Source organism: Rhopalosiphum padi, chromosome 2, assembly GCF_020882245.1.
Source record: "Rhopalosiphum padi isolate XX-2018 chromosome 2, ASM2088224v1, whole genome shotgun sequence".
Classification (NCBI taxonomy): Eukaryota; Metazoa; Arthropoda; class Insecta; order Hemiptera; family Aphididae; genus Rhopalosiphum; species Rhopalosiphum padi.
The window spans coordinates 21,951,597-21,972,094 of NC_083598.1; the positions used below are offsets into that span (position 1 = coordinate 21,951,597).

At 28.3% G+C, this 20,498-nt stretch overlaps 2 protein-coding genes across 3 annotated transcripts in view; one reads left to right on the plus strand and one right to left on the minus strand.

Moving 5' to 3' along the window:
• The window catches only part of LOC132921600 (5-hydroxytryptamine receptor 2A), a 93,339-nt gene that overhangs the window by 23,237 nt on the left and 49,604 nt on the right, over positions 1-20,498 (plus strand). The window lies entirely within an intron of this gene.
• On the minus strand, positions 12,947-14,617 carry LOC132921975 (uncharacterized). The gene has a single exon (XM_060985248.1). The coding sequence runs from the start codon at positions 14,615-14,617 to the stop codon at positions 12,947-12,949; it is 1,671 nt and encodes a 556-aa protein (XP_060841231.1).

The window sequence follows — 20,498 nt, forward strand, 5'->3', positions numbered from 1 at the left end:
TTTTCACTAATGTGATCAACAACACAACGTTCAATACTAAATTTATTTAAAACAAGGTTATTGAAATTATTATTTAAATTTATTCGTTAAAAAATGGCATTGATTTGATAACAAAATTGAAAATTTTAAACATAAGGTAATTAATTTACGCGTAATAAATAATTATAAAAAAAATCTCATTAGTTCGAGTAATTAAATCACTTTAATGCAATTATACATGTAAAAATGTACTGTTCAATAATTTAATTAATGTTGATGCTGATAACAAAAACTGTATAATGTTAGTCAGTCGAGGGTTGAAAATCCCGAGTGAAAAAGCAGCACTTCAAAGTTCTTAGAAATTATTTTCTTTTCCGCTAGTTTTATGTGAACAATGAACTAATATGGTTACTTATTTATTAGGTATAAATGTGATTGAAAATATAAAATATTTGCAGTTTAACTATAGGTACTTATATTGATTTTATTTTAACTGTTAAAAAATCTAAAAGAATTTTATAGAAAAGGAGGTGATTTTTTATCGTTAGCTTATTTATTACAATACAATACAATACCATGTGAGTTATGTATACATGATAATATATTAGATATAGTAAAAAAAAAACACCGGATATCCCACCTATACTATTGACCGACTTTTCACTAGAAACTAAAGAGTTTACACTTATCGTCATCGACTGTAGGTACGAGCTGTTGTTAACATTAATATAATTGAAAAAAAATATATAAACATTTTTACATATCCATAATGACTGATCATCTAAAATAAATGCAAGTCACAAAAAAAATCAATTTATTTATATATATATATCTAACGATTAAAAAAAGGATATTTGAAATTAAATATTATATCTATACTATATGTTTAATTCATAGTAAGTTTGCTTTGGATATAAACCTCATGATTATAATTTATTATACTACGGGTCTTAATTATTTAATAAAATTAATATTAGAAATCTTAATATATTAATAATGTTGTTGTTTTTTCTATATACAAATTAATGATTACCTGTAAATATATCTTTATAATCAGTTAATCGTATTACCATCCAATATATTATGTAGGGACACTGCATAAATTATGTACTATAATAGATTCTTATGATTCATTGAGCTTGATATTTGTCACTAAAACTCCTTACACAATGCAGTTAAGAATATAATTTTTCTTTTAAACGGTTTAGTTTTATTTAATTGATTTTAATCATAATGTATAATAAAATTAATTTTAAACTATGAAGAGAAGTACATTTTTTGATACCTTAATAATCTAAAAAGGAAAAATGTATATTAATCACGATAATTCATTTTTTGGTATTGTGTTTTTATTCTAAGCGACAAAACAGTTTTTGTAACATTTCTGCCCATCAAAAAACAGAAATAATTTATTTGAGTATTACTGAAAAATAAAAACCATTATAGTTATATTTATCCGGACATTCGGAATAAAAACGTATTATATTGTAATATTATAAAGTAATAACGATTATCCACAAAATTATATGAAAAATATGGTTGCGAATTTTTATTACAACTAAGTTAACTGTTGGAATTTTTCCGAGTATCATTCACAAATGTGTCTGTCCTACTTTATTATAAATTATGACAAAAATATGATAAAATATTTGCTGTTGAATAATGTTAATTGAAATTATTTGTTTTGACGATGATCTCTGAGCATGTTTAAATTATTTTTACTTGATAAAGCACGAATGTTTCATTTTATTAATTATTTTGATTCTGAACAAGTACTTAGTTTTTATCTAAGTTTTTATCTAGTATTATAACTTTTATAAATTAGTTTTTTAATATTAATTGAGGCTTTCCTTTCTAAAAATCTATATCATTTAAAATATAAATGTCATTTTTACAAGTAGATTAATACTATAAAATCCACGTAATAAAAAAAATATTTTTTTATATTCAACATTTTAAATGTCGTTCATTTGATTTCAAGTACATAATATTATAATGTAGTATAATATTACTTAATAGTAATAATAATTAAATGCCATATAGGTAAATATTATATATAAATATTATAACACATTTTAATATATTATGCAGATATGGCATTAAATTATTATTACTATTAAGTATTCTTATGAGATTAGTATTTTTGTATTCATCGAAGTATATTAGATAACGATATAACAATACTAAACTGAACATTTAAAGTTGTATAATCTGTATATATATATATACATGCTTGATTCGATCATATCAACTGAAATTAAACATACCTTTCTAGTGACCCAACAAAACTATCAGTTACACACACAACCCAAGAGGGGTTGGTCACGTTTTATAAGCCTTGACAACTTCAGTTTCCTGTCATGTGCATTCTAAAACCCTTTTTAACCCAAAATATCATGGAAAAAAACAAAATAAAGGATATATTAGGCGAAGGATTATTTTTAATCGTCAAATTAAATTCACATCGTTTATTAAGTGTAAAGTAATCAGATGAAATATTATTATACGTGTATAACACTGTAGGTATTTCAATAAAATTAATTTTTTCGTGACATATATTGATAGCGTATTGTCATTGTGTAAACGGGGAAATCTGTAAAATGTCCGTGGCAATTAACACACATAATATTATAGCGTGCTCAATGAGAAATAAAAGGGTTAAAATATGATTTATACGAAAGCTCGTAAAGTTTAAACACAAATTTACCGTTTATCAGTAAAAGCGAGTTGCAACAGTCCGAAGCGACGATGTAATAATATAATTATATTATTGTGGTGTCTTGCTCAATAATAATAATATTGTTTAAACAATTAAACTATAGGTATATACATGACATAAAATGGTATATGAATAATGAACACAATAATAATCATAATTACATAATTATAATGACGACGAAGACGAACACGACGACGACGACGACAACAATGATGATGACAATGAAAATGACGATGACGATGACGATGACGATGACGATGACGATGATGATGATGATGATGATGATGATAATGTTAATGATAATAATAATGGCAATAATATTCTTGAAGACTGAGTCGTAAACAGGGGACAGGGCCCCTCGGGACCAGATGTATAATAGCGCACCATAAAGACCACTGTTAAAGCTCCAAAGCCACGGGCACGAGTTGGCAAGTAGTCAGCAAAAACTGCCCTTCATTCCGGCTTGATTAATCTGTAACGTCATTTGGGAACATTTTACCTATCCCAGTAAAAGATCGCAAGGTATATCCTATATCCCTGTGTGCACCGACATACGTGCGTTTCGCTGTCGCAAATGGGCGATGTGTGGTTGGACACGCTGCCTGCTCCGGTGCCCATATTATTATACGTTACATATAAGGATAAGGAAAATAATGTGTTTTTGTGTGTTATAATTTTTGCATTCGCCGGGCAACAAATTTCATGCGTGTACAGGTGTGGGCACTGATCCGAAAAATTATACGCATAAAAGAGAAAAGAGGCAACAAAAATATTACGTAAATTGTGGTTTCGTATTATTATTATTACATGAAGGTTTTTAGCCGGAGACTAGTTCGTGTAGGTACACCTAAAAAGATATTGAAACGTGATTCCATCTTCCGTGCTCCGACAACTTCACTAGGTTCGTCTTTGGTTCGAATTATTAAAATAAATATATTTAATTATTTGTCCCTTTAAATTATTATCGCAATAATATTGTATTAGTGTATCGTTCACGTTTCACGGCTCATTATTGAACACGATGCGTGTTCTATTATAAACTATTGTACAATGACATATCTCTTATAACTCAACACGTTGAAGGACGTGTATTTTATTCGATGAGGTCCATCTAAAAACGGTGTTCTGCTTCGACGTTTTTGTCGAAGAATCGCGAAACTTACAACACTTTAAATATATTCATGGTTTGTTCTTTTCTGTTTTGGTAGTTCAAACTTGAGCTTTTCAGTCAACGGTTTTATGTTTATAGTAGGTAGCTACTAAATGTGATTTATTTCCTACTTTGCATTATCCTTACAACTTCTATTATTAGAGATTTTTTTCATTTAAAACATTGTATCCAGCAAGAAAAACGAATATCGTTGAATGATATTATTAAAAATACAAAATAAATACATTTGTTTTTTTGTGAATAGCAACGTTAGTATTAAATAATAAAATAAATTATAGTGTTAACGTTTTGAAAATCGATTTTTTACAATTCCTTATAAAATAATGGTATAAGTTTTTAAAAACTTCATATTAATCAATTGCATACGTTTAGGTTAATTTTTTAATAAGAACTTGCTAAAAATGAACTTCTAATACAATTTATATGTATATATTATGTTATCATCACAAATCATACCATATAGATTTGGTTGTAACACACAATATTTTAACAGTTATCATGTTTTTTGAGTTTTTTTTCCACATAATGCAGTATAACTAATATGAATGTATGATTTTTAGTTTCGAACAGTTTTTGATCATTACTTTGAATAAATATTGGAAATTCTAAATAATATTTATCTATTATATTATTATCTACCTAGTATACTTATTATGATTAATACAGTACATATACCTCAACTAACTTCGACATGTTGAAATAGCAGAGTTTTTTTGGAAACAAACTATAACTTTTCTAAAAACTTAACCCTCTGTTTATTGGACACTTATAAATTGTGAAAAACGTCTACATTATAAATATTATCATTTAATGAATAGGGTCCGTACCTACCTATGTTTTGTAGCATTATTATTGTGGTAATTACATGAATAGTATGTATTATAATAAGTATTCTTTTAAGTTTAATATTGTGTTTGAAAATACCATTTTATTTGTAAAGTATGACGTGGTATTATATACATTACCTTTTAAAAGTGTATCTTAATTAATAAATAATTGAAGTGAAGCTAGTTTATGTGGGTGCAATTAAAATTATATTCTTGGAGTACGACATGTATGCATGCAGGATTATCTAATTGAGGTAAATGTTATAAAATATTTTAAGGGGATTCCATATGTAATGATTTTAATATTATGCACACCATTTGAGAAATACATGGATGGCATGTGTTTTTATTTATTAATACTACCTACCTGCGTCATTAAATAGGTTTAACTTAAAAATCTGTTCTTTTGATGCACGTTATTTTTTTTTTCAATTTCGTGATTACGATTTTTATTGATATTGTATTACACCATATCGTGTTTCATTTATACATTTTCCTAATTAATAAAAATTATTGAGATTTGTGATTATAGTACATTTATGTTTATTGTGTATCTACCTTTTTATTAGACACATTTAGTAATAGATAGACATGACCTTATTTTTTAAACAAAATGTCAATTTCCAATTAACACTAACAAGGTGCCTATAATATGTTTTTTTATTAATCGTATCATATGGACTTGTACACTGACATTTATAACTACAGAGCACGTACAACGGAATTGATTTGCCAATGTTCCCACCTTTCCGATAACCATTGTTTTATATTTATCATCATTCCCTCGTCCAACTACGTTTAATAAATATCAAACAATATAATGGCGATCATTTGTTAAATCAGTTGACGGTTTTGTCTCCGCTATAAACGTGAACACAAAACATTTTTCCGAACAATTTATTCGTTTTTTACATTATTACGGTAGTTAAAGGATCTTTGTAATGCAGAGCCTAAATGTAAACTATCGGTTATTTGTATTTACAATTTGGCAAAATTCAATGTGTTGGACTCATATTCGTTTTAATAAATTATAAAATATAATAATTTCATGAATTTATTATGAAAAATAAAATAAATACCGTCAAAATCAATTTGATGTAGATACTAAATAATAATTTTTAGCAGTGTTTCGGTGATATATGTTTAAGAAAATAATTATAAATTTCAATTTTTTATTAGTTTACTATACTCCTGTTAAAAACGGCTTGATCCATATACATTTTTCGTAGCAATTAATTTGGTTACTCAATATAAAAGTAAACCTTTAAAAAGTTTTGGAAAGGTCATTGTCATTAACGAAAAGTTACGTCTAGTAGAAGTTTAAGTTTATCGACCAATATCGGTGATTATTACAACTGTCACAAACTAGAATACGTACTTCATAGAGAAAACTTGGTTTAAACTTTTAGAAATTGACAGCTCTAAAAATCCAATTTAGTACACTCAAAACATAAATAAGCATCACGCCTTTGATAGTTTTTTTTACGGATACCTATTATTTCTTTACAGATACCCGATTTTACAAAGTATACTATTCTTTATACCGACTAAGAAACGCGTAGTATTGAAGCATTGAATACTTATCAGTCGTACGTTGTTAAAAATAGATATATAAACTAGTAAACTACCTATACATATTATTTATATTTTTAGTTTAATTGTGTTTTTTTTATGGTATTTATTGTATCTTGTATATAATTTAATTTAATCGTTTGTAACATAAACGTTTAGAAATATATTAATGTCGCGTGCTCTATACTTTAGTATATATGATATTATGTACAACATAATATGATTTTTAGCATATTGTTATTAGAATACAACAACAAAAATAATCTTGTTATATAATAATAATAATAGTTGTCTTCACCTATCATAATTTTGTTGTAGTTTCCAATATTTTATTTGTAACTGTAGATTTCACATTTTTTTTTTTAAGTCTGGGTATTTGCATTTTTTTCCGCAGTGTCTGGGGATAGAGATTTTAGTCTCTTGACCTGGAATAACGTGACTATGCTGTATTTTTTCTGCTAGTTCGGATTTTAATAAGAATAAAAACACGGAACTAATGGGAGTATAAAAAATCATAATAATTTCTAAAATGTGTAATAAGTATGGTCATTGTACTTAAATAAAAAAGTGTAAATTATACCCATCATTGAAAAAACTAATTGAGTACCTCGTATTTTTCATCAGTTATGTTTTATGAAAAAAAATGAATATTTCATTTTATATACCTAGTATATATATTATAAATATATGTATCTACATGGTTATTCTTTAAACAACTAGTAAACACTCATTTATTATCTAAAAAAGTGTAAGCATCTTTAGGAAAAATTGTCTTTGTGTAATTTGAAAAAGTCGTCGAAAAACATTTTTAATAAATAATTATATTTTAACGTTACCATTTTTTAAGTTTTTTTTTGTGGGTTTTTAATTAAAGCATACGTTTTAAATAATATAATATTTCAAAGCAGAATGTTTTTCCGAAAATTTTAATATAAAAATATTGAGTTTCAAACAAGTACTTAATTATTTATTTATAATTTATAAGTATCTGTTAAAAGTATAATAATATATTAGCCAAATACAGGGGTGCCTAGTAAAATATTGGCATACTGATTCGATCATAAAAGCATTAAATAGTTACTTAATCGAGGCTATTGATTTAAATAACTACTCGATCGAAATTTAATTTTGATATTTATGATTTTATAGATTTTTATTGGAGTATTTCTCTATTTACTTGTAATACGAGTAATATTATTATAATAACGACTAGATATGAAAATAGTACCTGTAAAAATATAAATTGGTTGATTAGGATTGGTAATAATATTGTATTTATATCCGAGATTAATCTGATCGTTACGGTTGAGTGTACTTTAATTGAAGTCTAGGGCGACATGTGCCGGACACTTGTCCGGGAAAGACGTAACTGTGTCCGGAAACGCGTGAAATGGTGTATTCCCTTGAGATTTATACGGAAGGTAGCTGTGGAGCTAATGGAATACACGTGACTATCACTAAGGTGGCCTAGGTACGTTAAGTCGATTTGATTTGATTTGACTTCATGAAATATTCATTAGACAATATAACAGAAGTGTATCGAAATATTGACTGCCAACATTATGCCAACATCGGTGGTGTTAATTTTTCTTCGTTTGTGACTGGTGTTAGAATATAGCCCAAATATAATCACAGTTTTTTCATTTCCCCCAGAGATTGGGTCTGGAAAAAAACCCGTAACGCGCCGCTTAACACTTGCCAATTGGCAATTACACGCAAATTATAGAAAAAAAAATTATTATTATACAATTATATTAATCTATTATATCCACCCATGCTTGACTAAAAGTCTAAAAATATAAATTGACTTACTTATTTTACTTATTTTTATTGTTATAGGATTTTAGCTTTAAATATAATTAATTTTTATACTATCTCACTAAAATCTGTATTTCGTTATAATATTAGTGTCAAGTACATAAATTGTTTTATTAAAAATTTGTATTTTATAATTGTTCAAATGAACACTTAATACGTTCAAACTGAAAGCATAAACTTATGATAACAATTTAAAAAAATAATATAACTATATCATTATTAAAGTTTAGTGTAATAAATATTTACTTACTCGTATTTTGTACTAATTTTCAATTTGGAAAAATAGTTTTCATAAAAATTGTTTTGTACTGTGTATTTAAATTAATGTTGAATTATAAGATTTTTTTCAATACTGATTGAATTTCAAGATAATATACAATAAATTGTCCTACCATAACGTACATATTTTGACTTTATATTCAAATAGTTTATTATTTATCCACACAGTTTATTCTTTTTTTATGGTAATCACTTTGAAATCCTTTGTTGAAAGTAAGAAATAATATATTTATGTCTTGTGATCTAATGTTATACGCAAATTCTATAACAAGATCCTTAGGGGTAGACGGTGACAGCTGTTAAGTGGCCAAACAGAGATTATATTATAAATTATAATATTCAATACCAACCATCCCTTTTCGTTATATAAGTCAGAAGGTGCCGCAAATTCTAGGTATACAAACGATTAACATAATGTAGGTTCTGCGGGAAATCAATAATGGACATACATAAAAATAAAATACGTTTCTCCAAATAAGTATAATATTGTAAGACAATTAAAGATTTTTTTCAAATAATATAAATAACTTTTATGAAAATTGTTGGTCATTAAAAAAAAGTTTTATATTAGCGTTATATTATTTTTAACTTTTATATTCTTTGAACCTTTTAAGTCGTAATCTATTCTATACATACTTACACGTGTATTCAAACATTAATTGATTGTAATTGATTTATTTATTTAACCTGTAAAAGAATTTGCAATTCATACTAACATATTTTTTTTTTTTTTTTTTTTTTATTAAAAGAAACTTTGTAAACAATTAGCTTCGACAATTATGATTATAAATATTACATAGAAAACAATATTAACAACAAAAATAATATTACAAATAAATTAAATTTTTAAACCAGTCTGGTTGATGAAGGATATAAGTGAGGTAATAATTGGTACATTTGGTGAAGAGAGAATGGATTGAGTGTCGAGTTTGACATTAAAGGAGTGGATTAGGGTGAAGAGGGTATTGCGTTGGGGAACCAGAGAGGGACAGTGAAAAAGTATATGTGAGATATCGCAAATCATGGGATCGTGAACGTGGAACATACATAAAGGAGAGTCATTGAGAGAAAGTTTATAAGAGTGAGAAGGTAGTAAGGTGTGTCCAAATCTTAGACGTGAAAAAGAGGTAATTATTTTACGATTTAATTTGAGGTTGTGAAACCAAGGGTGAGAGGGGATAGATGGTGAGATATTTTTGTACCAAGAGGCATAATTGGGGGCTAGTCCGTTCCATTGGTTGCGCCATAAATTATAAATATGGTATTTTAATAAGGGACAAAAATCGGTCCAGGGAATTAGAGTAGGAGAAGGACAGCAGAACGAGGAGGTAGATTTTGCAATGGAGTCCGCTATTTCATTTCCTTTTATACCAGAATGGCCGGGCACCCAAAGGAATTCAACTATAAAATCTGAAAGGGTAAGTTCATATAGAAGTTGCCTGATCCTAATGGAAATAGGAGAAGGACGGGAATTGAAAAAATCGGAGGAGAGGCTAAGAAGACATGATAAGGAATCGGAGACGATGAGATAACTGCTGGGGGGGAGGGCAGAGATGGTCGAAAGGGCTTCTAATATTGCGAAGCATTCCGTAGTGAATGATGAGGCAGAAGAGGGTAGATTATTAGACATGGAGATGTGTAAGTCAGGAATGAAAAAAGCGTAACCAGCCGAAAGAGGGGAAACTGAACCATCTGTATAAATTAGGGTGGAATTTGGAAAATTATTTTGAATGTAGTCTAAGAAAAGATTGTTGACGATGATGGGTGATATAGATTTAAGTGCCTTGGAAGTAAAGTTCAGAAAATGTCTGTTGGTGTGAACTATAGGTGAGTAGGAGAGAGCCAAATAATTAATTTCATATAAGGGTAATATTTTAGAATTGGTAACAAAATTACGGATTGAAGATAAGGAGTATGCCGTGGAGGCAAGAATTGGGAGAGATTTTTTAACGTAACGCCAGGAGAAGTATATGTCAAGAAAGGAATTAAATATTGTGGAATGACGAAGGGAGAAGTTTTTTAGTAGAAATTTACCAGCCAACCATCTGTTTCTGATATTAAAGGGGGGGCATGCCGTCTCGATCTCAACGGCCGCATTAGGGGTAGATTTAAGGGCACCAATAATTGACTTAAGGCAGGAGTTTTGGAGATTATTAATTTTTTTCCAATGTGAATAGGATGCGGAGCCTGATAAAAAGCATCCATAGTCAAGTTTGGACCTTATAACAGCTTTGTAAATGATTAAAAGTGTGGAGGGATGTGATCCCCACCACGTATTGGAAATTGATCTAAGGAAATTGGCCCAAAGAGAGGTAAATTTAATGAGATGTTGAAGATGCGGAGCCCAGCGTAATTTGGAGTCTAGTGTTAGTCCTAAATACTTTATGTTCTGGACAATTGGAATTGGAAAATCGTTTATAGTGATATCTAAAGAGAGAAGGTAACGTCTTCTAGTGAAAATCATGGCCTTACATTTTTCGGGAGCTACAGAGAAAAAGGAAGAAGATAGAAGGTTTTGTAGGAGATTGAGCGAATTGTTTAAAGAGTCAATAGCGAGATCGATATTTGAATTGTAGGAGAATATGACAAGATCATCAGCATACACTAGGCACTCATGTCCAAGTGTATTTAGTTGTTTAATAATGAAATTCATATACAAATTAAAAAGAATGGGACTTAGGCAGCTACCTTGGGGTAGACCTGTGTAAGTGGAGCGTATGTTTGTAGAGCCGTATGGGGATGTGAATTTTAGAGTTCTATGTGAAAACAGGAGGGAGACAAGGTTAATGAATATAGGGGGTAGTTGGAGTGAATTAAGGTGAGATAGGAGAGTTGGTATATGGACAGAGTCAAAGGCACCACGAATGTCGATAAAGGCTGCAGGTAAAAAATGTTTGTTGTTAAAAGATTGGTATATTTTACTCGAAAAATTTGCGAGGCAATCAAGTGTACCTCTTCCTTTTCTGAAAGCATATAGGTTGTCAGAGAGAATAGAGTTATGTTCGAGCCACCAATCTAGGCGGTTTTTTAGAATAAATTCCATGGTTTTGCATAACGCTGAGGACAGGGCGATGGGCCTAAATGCAGTGGTAGAGTTGGCTTTGGGAATAGGTATGACTATAAACTCTTTCCAGGAGTCAGGAATTTTATTGAGGAGGAGAATTTTGTTGAGTATATTCAAGAGGTACTCGACGGCATTAGTAGGAAGGTGTTTGAGCATAACAGGGGAAATGTTGTCAGGGCCGGAGGCGATTGATTTACGTGAGGCGATGGCGGCGTTTAGCTCACTTAAGGTTATAGGCATGGAGATTATGTGATTAGTAAGTGTATTTGAGGCAGGCAAAATTGAATTATGTAAGGCTTCAGAAGATGAAGGGACATAACATGGTGCTACTTTACAACAGAAATCATTGAACCAACTGTCATTGTGAGGACGAGAGCGAGTAACAATACTATTGCGAAAGCGTTTAGCGGTGGTCCAGGTAGATTGAATGGATGAAGAAGGGTTGAGGTTCGTACAAAATTGTTTCCAAGCTAGTCTTTTAGATTCTTTTAAGAGACGTGTGGTTGCAGCGCTGGCATTGCGATAAGTAAGATAATCTTGAACGGAGCCTGAGCGAATGAAGGTTTTATATAAGGATTTGCGGTTGGAAACTGCTTTGGAACAGGAGGAGTTCCACCACGGGGGAGAGGGAGGGAAATTGTTAAGGTTATTACGTTTGATAGGAATTGTTTTCTTAGAAATATCTAAGATCATATGAGTGAACTGTTCATAATCTTTTAATGGACATGTGTAAGTGTTGAGAAGAGGGATAGAGGAATTGATGAGTTGAGAAAAAAGGGGCCAGTCAGCTTTATTGAGGTTAAATTTGAGATTGGGGGGAGAGATAATTGGGTAAGGTAGATCTGTTATTTGGTAAGGAGTTAGGGTTTGTAACATTGACAGATATGATAATAGGTAAATGATCACTTCCGTTAGGATCGTCTATAATGCGCCAGGTTGAAAGCCAGAATAAATTTGGAGTGGATAAGGATAAATCAATACACGAATTGGTTGAGTTGGGTCTGCCTACATGCGTAGGTGAGCCGTTATTAAGTATATTAAGATTAGAAGAGTTCAACGCATCGTAGATTAAGTTACCCCGTCTGGTGGACGTAGTGGAACCCCAGGCTGGGTGATGGGCATTAAAGTCACCTGTAAAGAAAGAGTTGTGATCTGTGAGTTGGAAGAGAGAGTACCATACTTCAAAGGGGATAGGTGAATCATTTGGACTGTAGCAGGACCAGAATGATGTATTAGGTAAACCGTCAATATTTGTTATTTTTAGACCAATTAAATCGATATTATTTTCCAAGAGAAGTTGTTTTAAGGGGGGTTTAATTTCTATTAAAGATACATTAAGTGAGGTATGGGCGGCAATTGCGACGCCCCCGTAGCCATCGACTCGATCTTGTCTGAATAAATTAAAATGAGGAATAAAGCAATTACGGGATGGAAGTAACCAAGTCTCAGAAATAAGTATTATGGAACAATTATAGGAAGATACGAGGTGTTGGATAGAAGGTAGTCTTGCAGGAAGACTACGAACATTCCATTGTAGAATATTGACCATTAGAAGAAATAACGGAGATTTTTGGAATTGAGAGACAAGACATAAGGGATGATTCAATTAAGTTTTGAAGGGAAGAGGGAGATAAGGGAGAGAGGCTAGGGGAGTTGGATAAGGATTCGGAGAGTTTGATGCAGAAGGCATTGACCCAGGTTAGATCAAATTGAGGAGGTTTGGGATCCTGGGACCGATTTTTACTAGCATAATCTATGAAGTGCCCATTTGGTAGGGAAAAATTAGATTGGTTGGGAACGTGAAATTGTTTTTGTTTAGAGTGAGAAGAATGATTGTTATACTTCCTATGAGGTGTATGGTGGTAATGTGATTGAGAGGTTAACGGGGGGAAAGAGTTAGTGGAGGTATCCGGAACTTGATGAGAAGGATTTAACACAGACTGTTTATTAACAATATTTGAATAGCTAAATGCACTTGAGGAGTAATTATTTTTCTTGAGAGAGACTGCTTCGCGGAAGGGTAAGTTTTCCGTAGCCATAATTTTCTTAACATCCCTTTGGAATGACCACTCTTGGCAATTCCGGTCAGTGGAGAGGTGGGGGAGTTTACAGAAGATGCAAACTGGATCTGTTGCGTTGATTGAAGGGCAAGTAGTTAATGAATGGTCATTTAAGCCACAGTGGCTGCATTTGGATTTACTGCGACAGAATTTAGCCGTGTGGCCAAATCGCAAACAGTTATTGCACTGTATGGGAGAACGGACGCTAGGAGAAATTTTGAAAATGACGTTGTAAATTGATACGGCATCTGGGATTTTGGGGGATAAAAATTTTATTTCCACGACACGAGTAGGCGTTAGGACATTATCCTTTTTGATTGAAATGCGTTTGAAGGCAATAGCGCGGACTGTGTTATCAAGTCCTTCCCAGAAATCTTCTTCGGTTAGGGAACTATCGACTCTGATAATTCCGAAAGAGTAGATAAGCGTAGATGGAATATATGCTGTAAATCCAATGTTTGCGAGTAGAGGGGAGGTGAGAAAGTTGTTGGCTGAAACTTTAGTATTGAAGGTGATTTTGATTTTTTTATGACCAATTGGTTTGATGTTGTTGATGCCAATGAAATTGGTGGAAAAAATTTTTGCATATTTTAACGGGTGCCAGTGATCAATTTTTAGGTTGATATCTGAATGTTCCGCAATGGTAGTGAACGGACCGTTATAATCCGCGGAGAAAAATTTATTAAGTTGTTCGGAATTACGTAAGGACTGTATATCGTTGGAATCGTAATTTATATTAGTGTTTGAAATATCAGCGGTGTATGTTGTATTTGCGGAAACGGGAACATTAGCGTGATCGGTTGTAGAATGCGATAAATCTATATCTATATTCATATTATTAGAGGCCGTGTCATTAGTAGAATGAGATAACGAAATGTCGTAATCGAATGTATTGTTGGGCATATTTAATACTGGTGGATTATTTTTAATCTGCTGTAGAGTGGGAGATATAGGGCTAGTTGGAGTTGATACCTTCTTAGATTGAGATGCTTTTTTACTTGTCTTGGTGGTCCATTCCTGATCCGTGTTGTGTGGTCTGGAAGCATTTGGTGCTTTTTTTATTTTACCGACTGAATTGTTAAGAGCGTGCGGACGATTGTCGTCGCCGCCCGAAGACGACGCCGGCATTATACAAAAGGCGATAGCAAAACGTAGATACGGAGCGACAATTAACGAACGACTTGCTTCGATGGTTGACTTATCGCGACTGATACTAACATATATTTATCATTTATAACATTAATATATTAAGATACATAACCAATGAATAATTTTTTTAAATTTCTAAAAAATATTATAGTCAGTAAGATATTTAACTGATTAAATAATATTATTTTAATTGTAGTCAACTAAAGAAATAAATAAAAAATATTCTTATTTACTACCGGAATCTCATTATTACATTTAAAATTTAAAATATAAACTTAAATTTGTTTTCTAATTAATTAATAAAAAAGTATAATTTATTGAAATTAATTGTATAAAAAACTACACTCTAAATTTTTTGAATTAAAACTTGAATATCGATTTCATTTTTATATACCTACAAGAGAAACAAAACTTATATTCGGTAAACAATTTTAATTTTGTCTGGTAGCAACCACACATATTTAAATGGCTATTTTATATGTGATGATTTAATTAATTAAAAAAATATAATAATAAAAAATTTAAAAATTGTATGGATTTACTTTTGTGAAATTCGTATAGAAAAATTCTAACTATAGCTATATTGCTGACATATACACTTACACGATATTTAAAATAAATTGATAAGATTTAGTTTAATTTAGTTTTAGAAGTCTAGTTAGGTAACTAACTATTTACTTATAATACTTAGCTTATGTAACTTAAAATAATTATACAAATATTTAGGTGTTTATTATATTACGTAATTTTAATTTTGTATTTTAATTATATAAACTTTTCTGGTATACTCATTATGCATTAAATAAAATTAAAACGTGTTACATAATTCTTGTTTAATTAACCAAATTCTTAAATTAAACTATTCTAATAAACTCACAATATAAAAAGATTTCTTCTTAAATTGACGGTTATTATTTAATTACCCAAAATTGTGGGTCCCTGACGTTGACCTATCCCTATATTATGCACAGTTGAAGTGTTAATTCTGAAATAATAATATTCACTCTTCAATGGTTATAGTTCCATTGATTATTTATTTAAACTGATCTATTTAATCTATACAAATAAATAATAAATAAATGTCTTTACTTTTAAAACTTGATAATTGCAGATCATCAATAGATTTAATTGATTATATTGATATTACATATCAAATTAAAAATAAAATACTGTGAAAACTTAATGATAAATTATAACTTATCCAGATCAATATTTCATATTTAATATGAACAAATAAAAAAAAATAATTTAATGTTACGAAGAGGTGAGTAACAGAAGTGAAATCTTAAAGAAACCTTAACAATTTTAATTTAATAATACACAATAATATAAATACAAGACGTATGGCTAATGCGTGAACTCTGAATCATGTTACTTCATAGTATTATAAATATATATCATACTTATAAGATGTTCGTGTGTTTTAGACATTTTAGTATTTGAAATGAAAAGACGCATATTATTATGACAGATTAATATAATATTTGGCGAATCAAACATTATTCGAAGAAATTAATTTATGTTCGATGTGACATCGGTTTCTGTTGAAGTTTGAAACATTTAATTTCACTTGGATGAGTGGTATTATAATAACCACAATACATTCAACATCACTTTGGCCGGACTGTTGCGGTCTTTCACATTGATATTGATCAGTGCAACGATTTTCGTCATACTTTGCATTGCTATATTGTTGATACGTGACACGATATCGCAGCGTGTGACCTTACCCTTGTCAATATTGTGGAACTGAGAAAAACTGCAAACGATATAGGTTCTTTTTTTTCGTTCAAAATTTAAAGGATATTGATGTATATTGGTAATACATTGATGTTGATACCTGTAGGTTGAACGTCATCAAAAAAAATAAAAATCATGATTTGGTTTGATTTTTTTTTAACGTTGTGTACCTAAGTTGCTTTCAATAACTTCCAAAAAGTTGAAAACTAAAATTGAACTACAAAAATGTTGCAATCTAGTCTATGAAACGATAAGATTAAAATTTAGTAATTTATAACGGTCATAAAAGACACAGAAACGGTTAAAATTCGTATGGCCGAATCGCTTAAAAACGAAATTGTGGATGGATTTAAATTGGCCTCAGTGACTTCTAACAGTTTTACAAAAAAACATAAAACACTATAAAAATAAAGTATAAAAAAAAATGTAGTATTTTGGGACATCGTCAATTTTAGAATTGGTTATTTTACATTGAAGTAAAAACATTGACAAAGGTTTGTTGCATAATGGCATAGTTTATAGTATTAAATTAGTTAGCTGACATTTTTCTGTAATAGTTATGAAGCAATACTCAGAACGAAGAGGAGATTATTATTATGAACAATATATTATAATAATAATTATATAATATATATAATATAAATAATTTAAAAAGCTCGAATTTCACACTGAAATTGAAAGCTGACTCTTACTAATAAATAATATTTAAACGAACAGCTTAATATATTATTAAATAATATCGTAATTATAATTTTCACTCATATAATAACATATGCATCAAGTAATGGTTATAAATCCTTCAATTAATAATTATTCGAGACACTATTTATACAGAATAACTGACTAAATTAGATTAAACTACTACATTAGGATTTAAATCATTTGAATTAATTTTTAAAGAAATAACATTCTATAACATTTCAAATTTAAGTTCAATTTTCAAATTGTTTTGTGAATTCATTTTGTTATTATTTCAATTTGCTGATTATGAAAATGATTAGCATATGTTGATAATACGAGAAATTTCTTATAGTAATTATTATAATATAATTCAAAATCAATTATTATATCAATATGTCATAATTAAATTACTAATTGACAATAATTTTATAACTGTATAATAATTATTAATATACATAATATAAAAAGTGTGCTCATAACTTTAATAGGCATCAATAAATTATTAAATAATATCAATTATATAACATTTTTGTATACATTTTAAATTTTTAACATCTAACTAATGTGATTAAGTATTTACAAATTTTTTCTTTAACTTAAAATTAATTAAATACATTTTCAAGTTTTAGACAACTATTTATCATTTGATTGGTTTTTCTATATATTACATAACGGCGTAAAAGGTTTTTTTTGTTTATGCAGGATTGCTACAAAAGTTTTATATATCTGACTTATTATAGTCTATTTATAGATCAAAAACAAAATATGGTATGATAAATAGTACATTTTTTTAATTGATTAAGTACTTTTCTACAAAATTGAGAAAAATAAACGTAGCCCTATAACGACTTTTATATAACTTTTGATTCCCGGGGTACAAAAAAAAATTATTCTCTGTCATTTTTTTTTCGTGGACTGCAAGTTATGATCGTTATTAATTTAATAAAATGCTAACCATATTATATTATATTATACTATAATAATTATTTGACAATTTGGAGAAAAAAATTAAAATATTTTATCATAACATAATTTTATACTTATCATATCAGTATAAAGTTATTTCACACTAATTAGTTATGCATTACACAATATATATACATACTATTTTAACAAAAAAAGTTTTCATGCTTTTCTTATTAGATCTGCTGAAAAACAATGATTTAGATATATACAAGTTTTTATTGTTTTATATTTCACAAAACTTCTTGATTAATTGTCTATGTTTCTCTTAACTATGAACAGTAGTGTACAAATTATTAATACAATATTTGTTTACGTGTTCGAAGTTTAGTTTTTTTTTATTATTCAGAACAAAATGACTAAATTTTTCTGGGGTTTTTTTTTTTATAATAGTAATAGTATATTCATATAGTTATTTATGAAGTTAAATTTTAATTATCTGCTCAATTATTATATTGCCAAGTTAAGTTTTAATATTTAACACACACAATATTCTCGTTTGAAATATTAACATTTTTATACACAGATCAACATCAAAATTAAATATGTATGCTAAAATATTTTGTTTTTTGAAAATACTTTCAGTGTTACTGCATACTTGCACTGTTTCGTACTTCCCTCAATTAATCAAAGACTTGTTACAATAATTTAAACTTAATAAAATATAATCATGAGTTTCTAATGTTAGATATTCTTAAATCTAACTCTGCAATTTGATTGGTGTAAAATCGTATATTTTTTTTAAAAGGTAATTGATATTATTTGATAACTTTTAAATTAATTTGTAAGCGTTAGATTATTTTATCGGTGTATTTACATATATATATATATATAGGAAATATTTATTATATTATTAAAAAATATATTAATTTTATGTTATTAAATGTTAATTAATTTACATTTATTTCAACAATTTGAAAGATTAACGAAAAAAATTATTTATGTTTTTTTTCTCAGGATTTAATCAGCATTGGATTGCTAGTAATTCTGAATGCAACAAAAACTCTTCTTGTGGAATATCTATAGTTAAACATTGAAAAAGTTGATGTTTTATTTGTAATTACAGTGGAGGTCGTACACATAGAATTTTTTTTTGGAATTTGATTATATAAAAAAAACTTTTCAACTACCCTGATCAATGCTCCGTCTGCAGTACTCTGTTTCTAAGTTTTTATGCTATGGTTAGAAAACTTTCGGAGAACAACTAGGTCCAATTTTTTTAAGTTAACACCGTTGAAATCATTATAATTTACATTATTCTATATAACAAAAATTTTAATTTTTTTTTGGAAAATTAGTACTTTAATTAGTAAAATTAATAAATATTTAAAATATTGTAAAATATTAAAAAAAAGTTTTACCATATTAAATGGTGATTACATTAGAACGATGAATTTTTAATTATTTACAAACAAATCGGTCAAATAATGTACTCTTAATTACTAAAAGATATATACATGTTAAAAAACATTTATAGATTATGGTAGTTGTATTGTGACATGATAATATTGTTTTAATTTAAACCATTCGTACAAATAATTTAACAACGTTATTTAAATTCATATTGTTTGGAATATTTTTTAATTAAAAAAAAAAACATTTAACTGAATACTAACAACAGTAATATAATATATTTCTAAGAGTTTATCTTAATAATTTTTCTCAATTGATTTTATCGATATTAATTTAATTTATATTTCTTATCGATTTATCTTCCTATGTAATTAAGTCTTGAATCCTTGGAACCTTTCTTTAAGAAATTGTAGTTCTTGCTTGATATGTTTAACATACTTTTTTAATTTCTCACTAGCTTTGGATAAATTTATTCATTTAAATTAATTTACGTTTTATAATATTTCAATAATTACTATAAAATGTATGCAAATTAATGTTTAAATAAAGTATAAATAAATATATTTTAAGCAAAATAACAATATACAAGATTATTGTTAGCAATTACAATATTATAAGATATCACTTTTTTTTTAACACAAATTTTTCAATTATACTTAGTATTTATTATTAAATTCTAATGTATCTATAAAAATAAAATATATTTTAGATTAACCTAAATTCTTAAAAAATATTGTGTGTATTGCTTATTAATTATTAGATTAAATATTGTATTTTTGAAAATTTTCTAAAATTATTTGTAGTACCTTATGGACATTTTAGTTTTCAAAGATTTTTATGAATTGTTTATTTATTTTAACGGAAAATTTTATCAAATTTTGTTATAAAATTAATTTAATTGAAATTATTCTTTATATCTTTGATTTTTAAATAATTTAGTTATAAGTATAAATTCTCTTAATTCTATTTCTTCTTTTTTTTTTTTTATTTAACTCCGATAATTTATGTGTTGAGCATTAGATTGAAAAAGACGGAATGTGGTAATAAGACTATCGCATTTTAGAGACATGAAGTATCGTTTAGTTATTCATTAACGAAATTCATTACCTCGAAATGGAAATGT

Bases quoted from the DNA above. Each gene is read 5' to 3' on its own strand.
- LOC132921975 (XM_060985248.1), bottom strand. From the start codon at position 14,617: ATGCCGGCGTCGTCTTCGGGCGGCGACGACAATCGTCCGCACGCTCTT.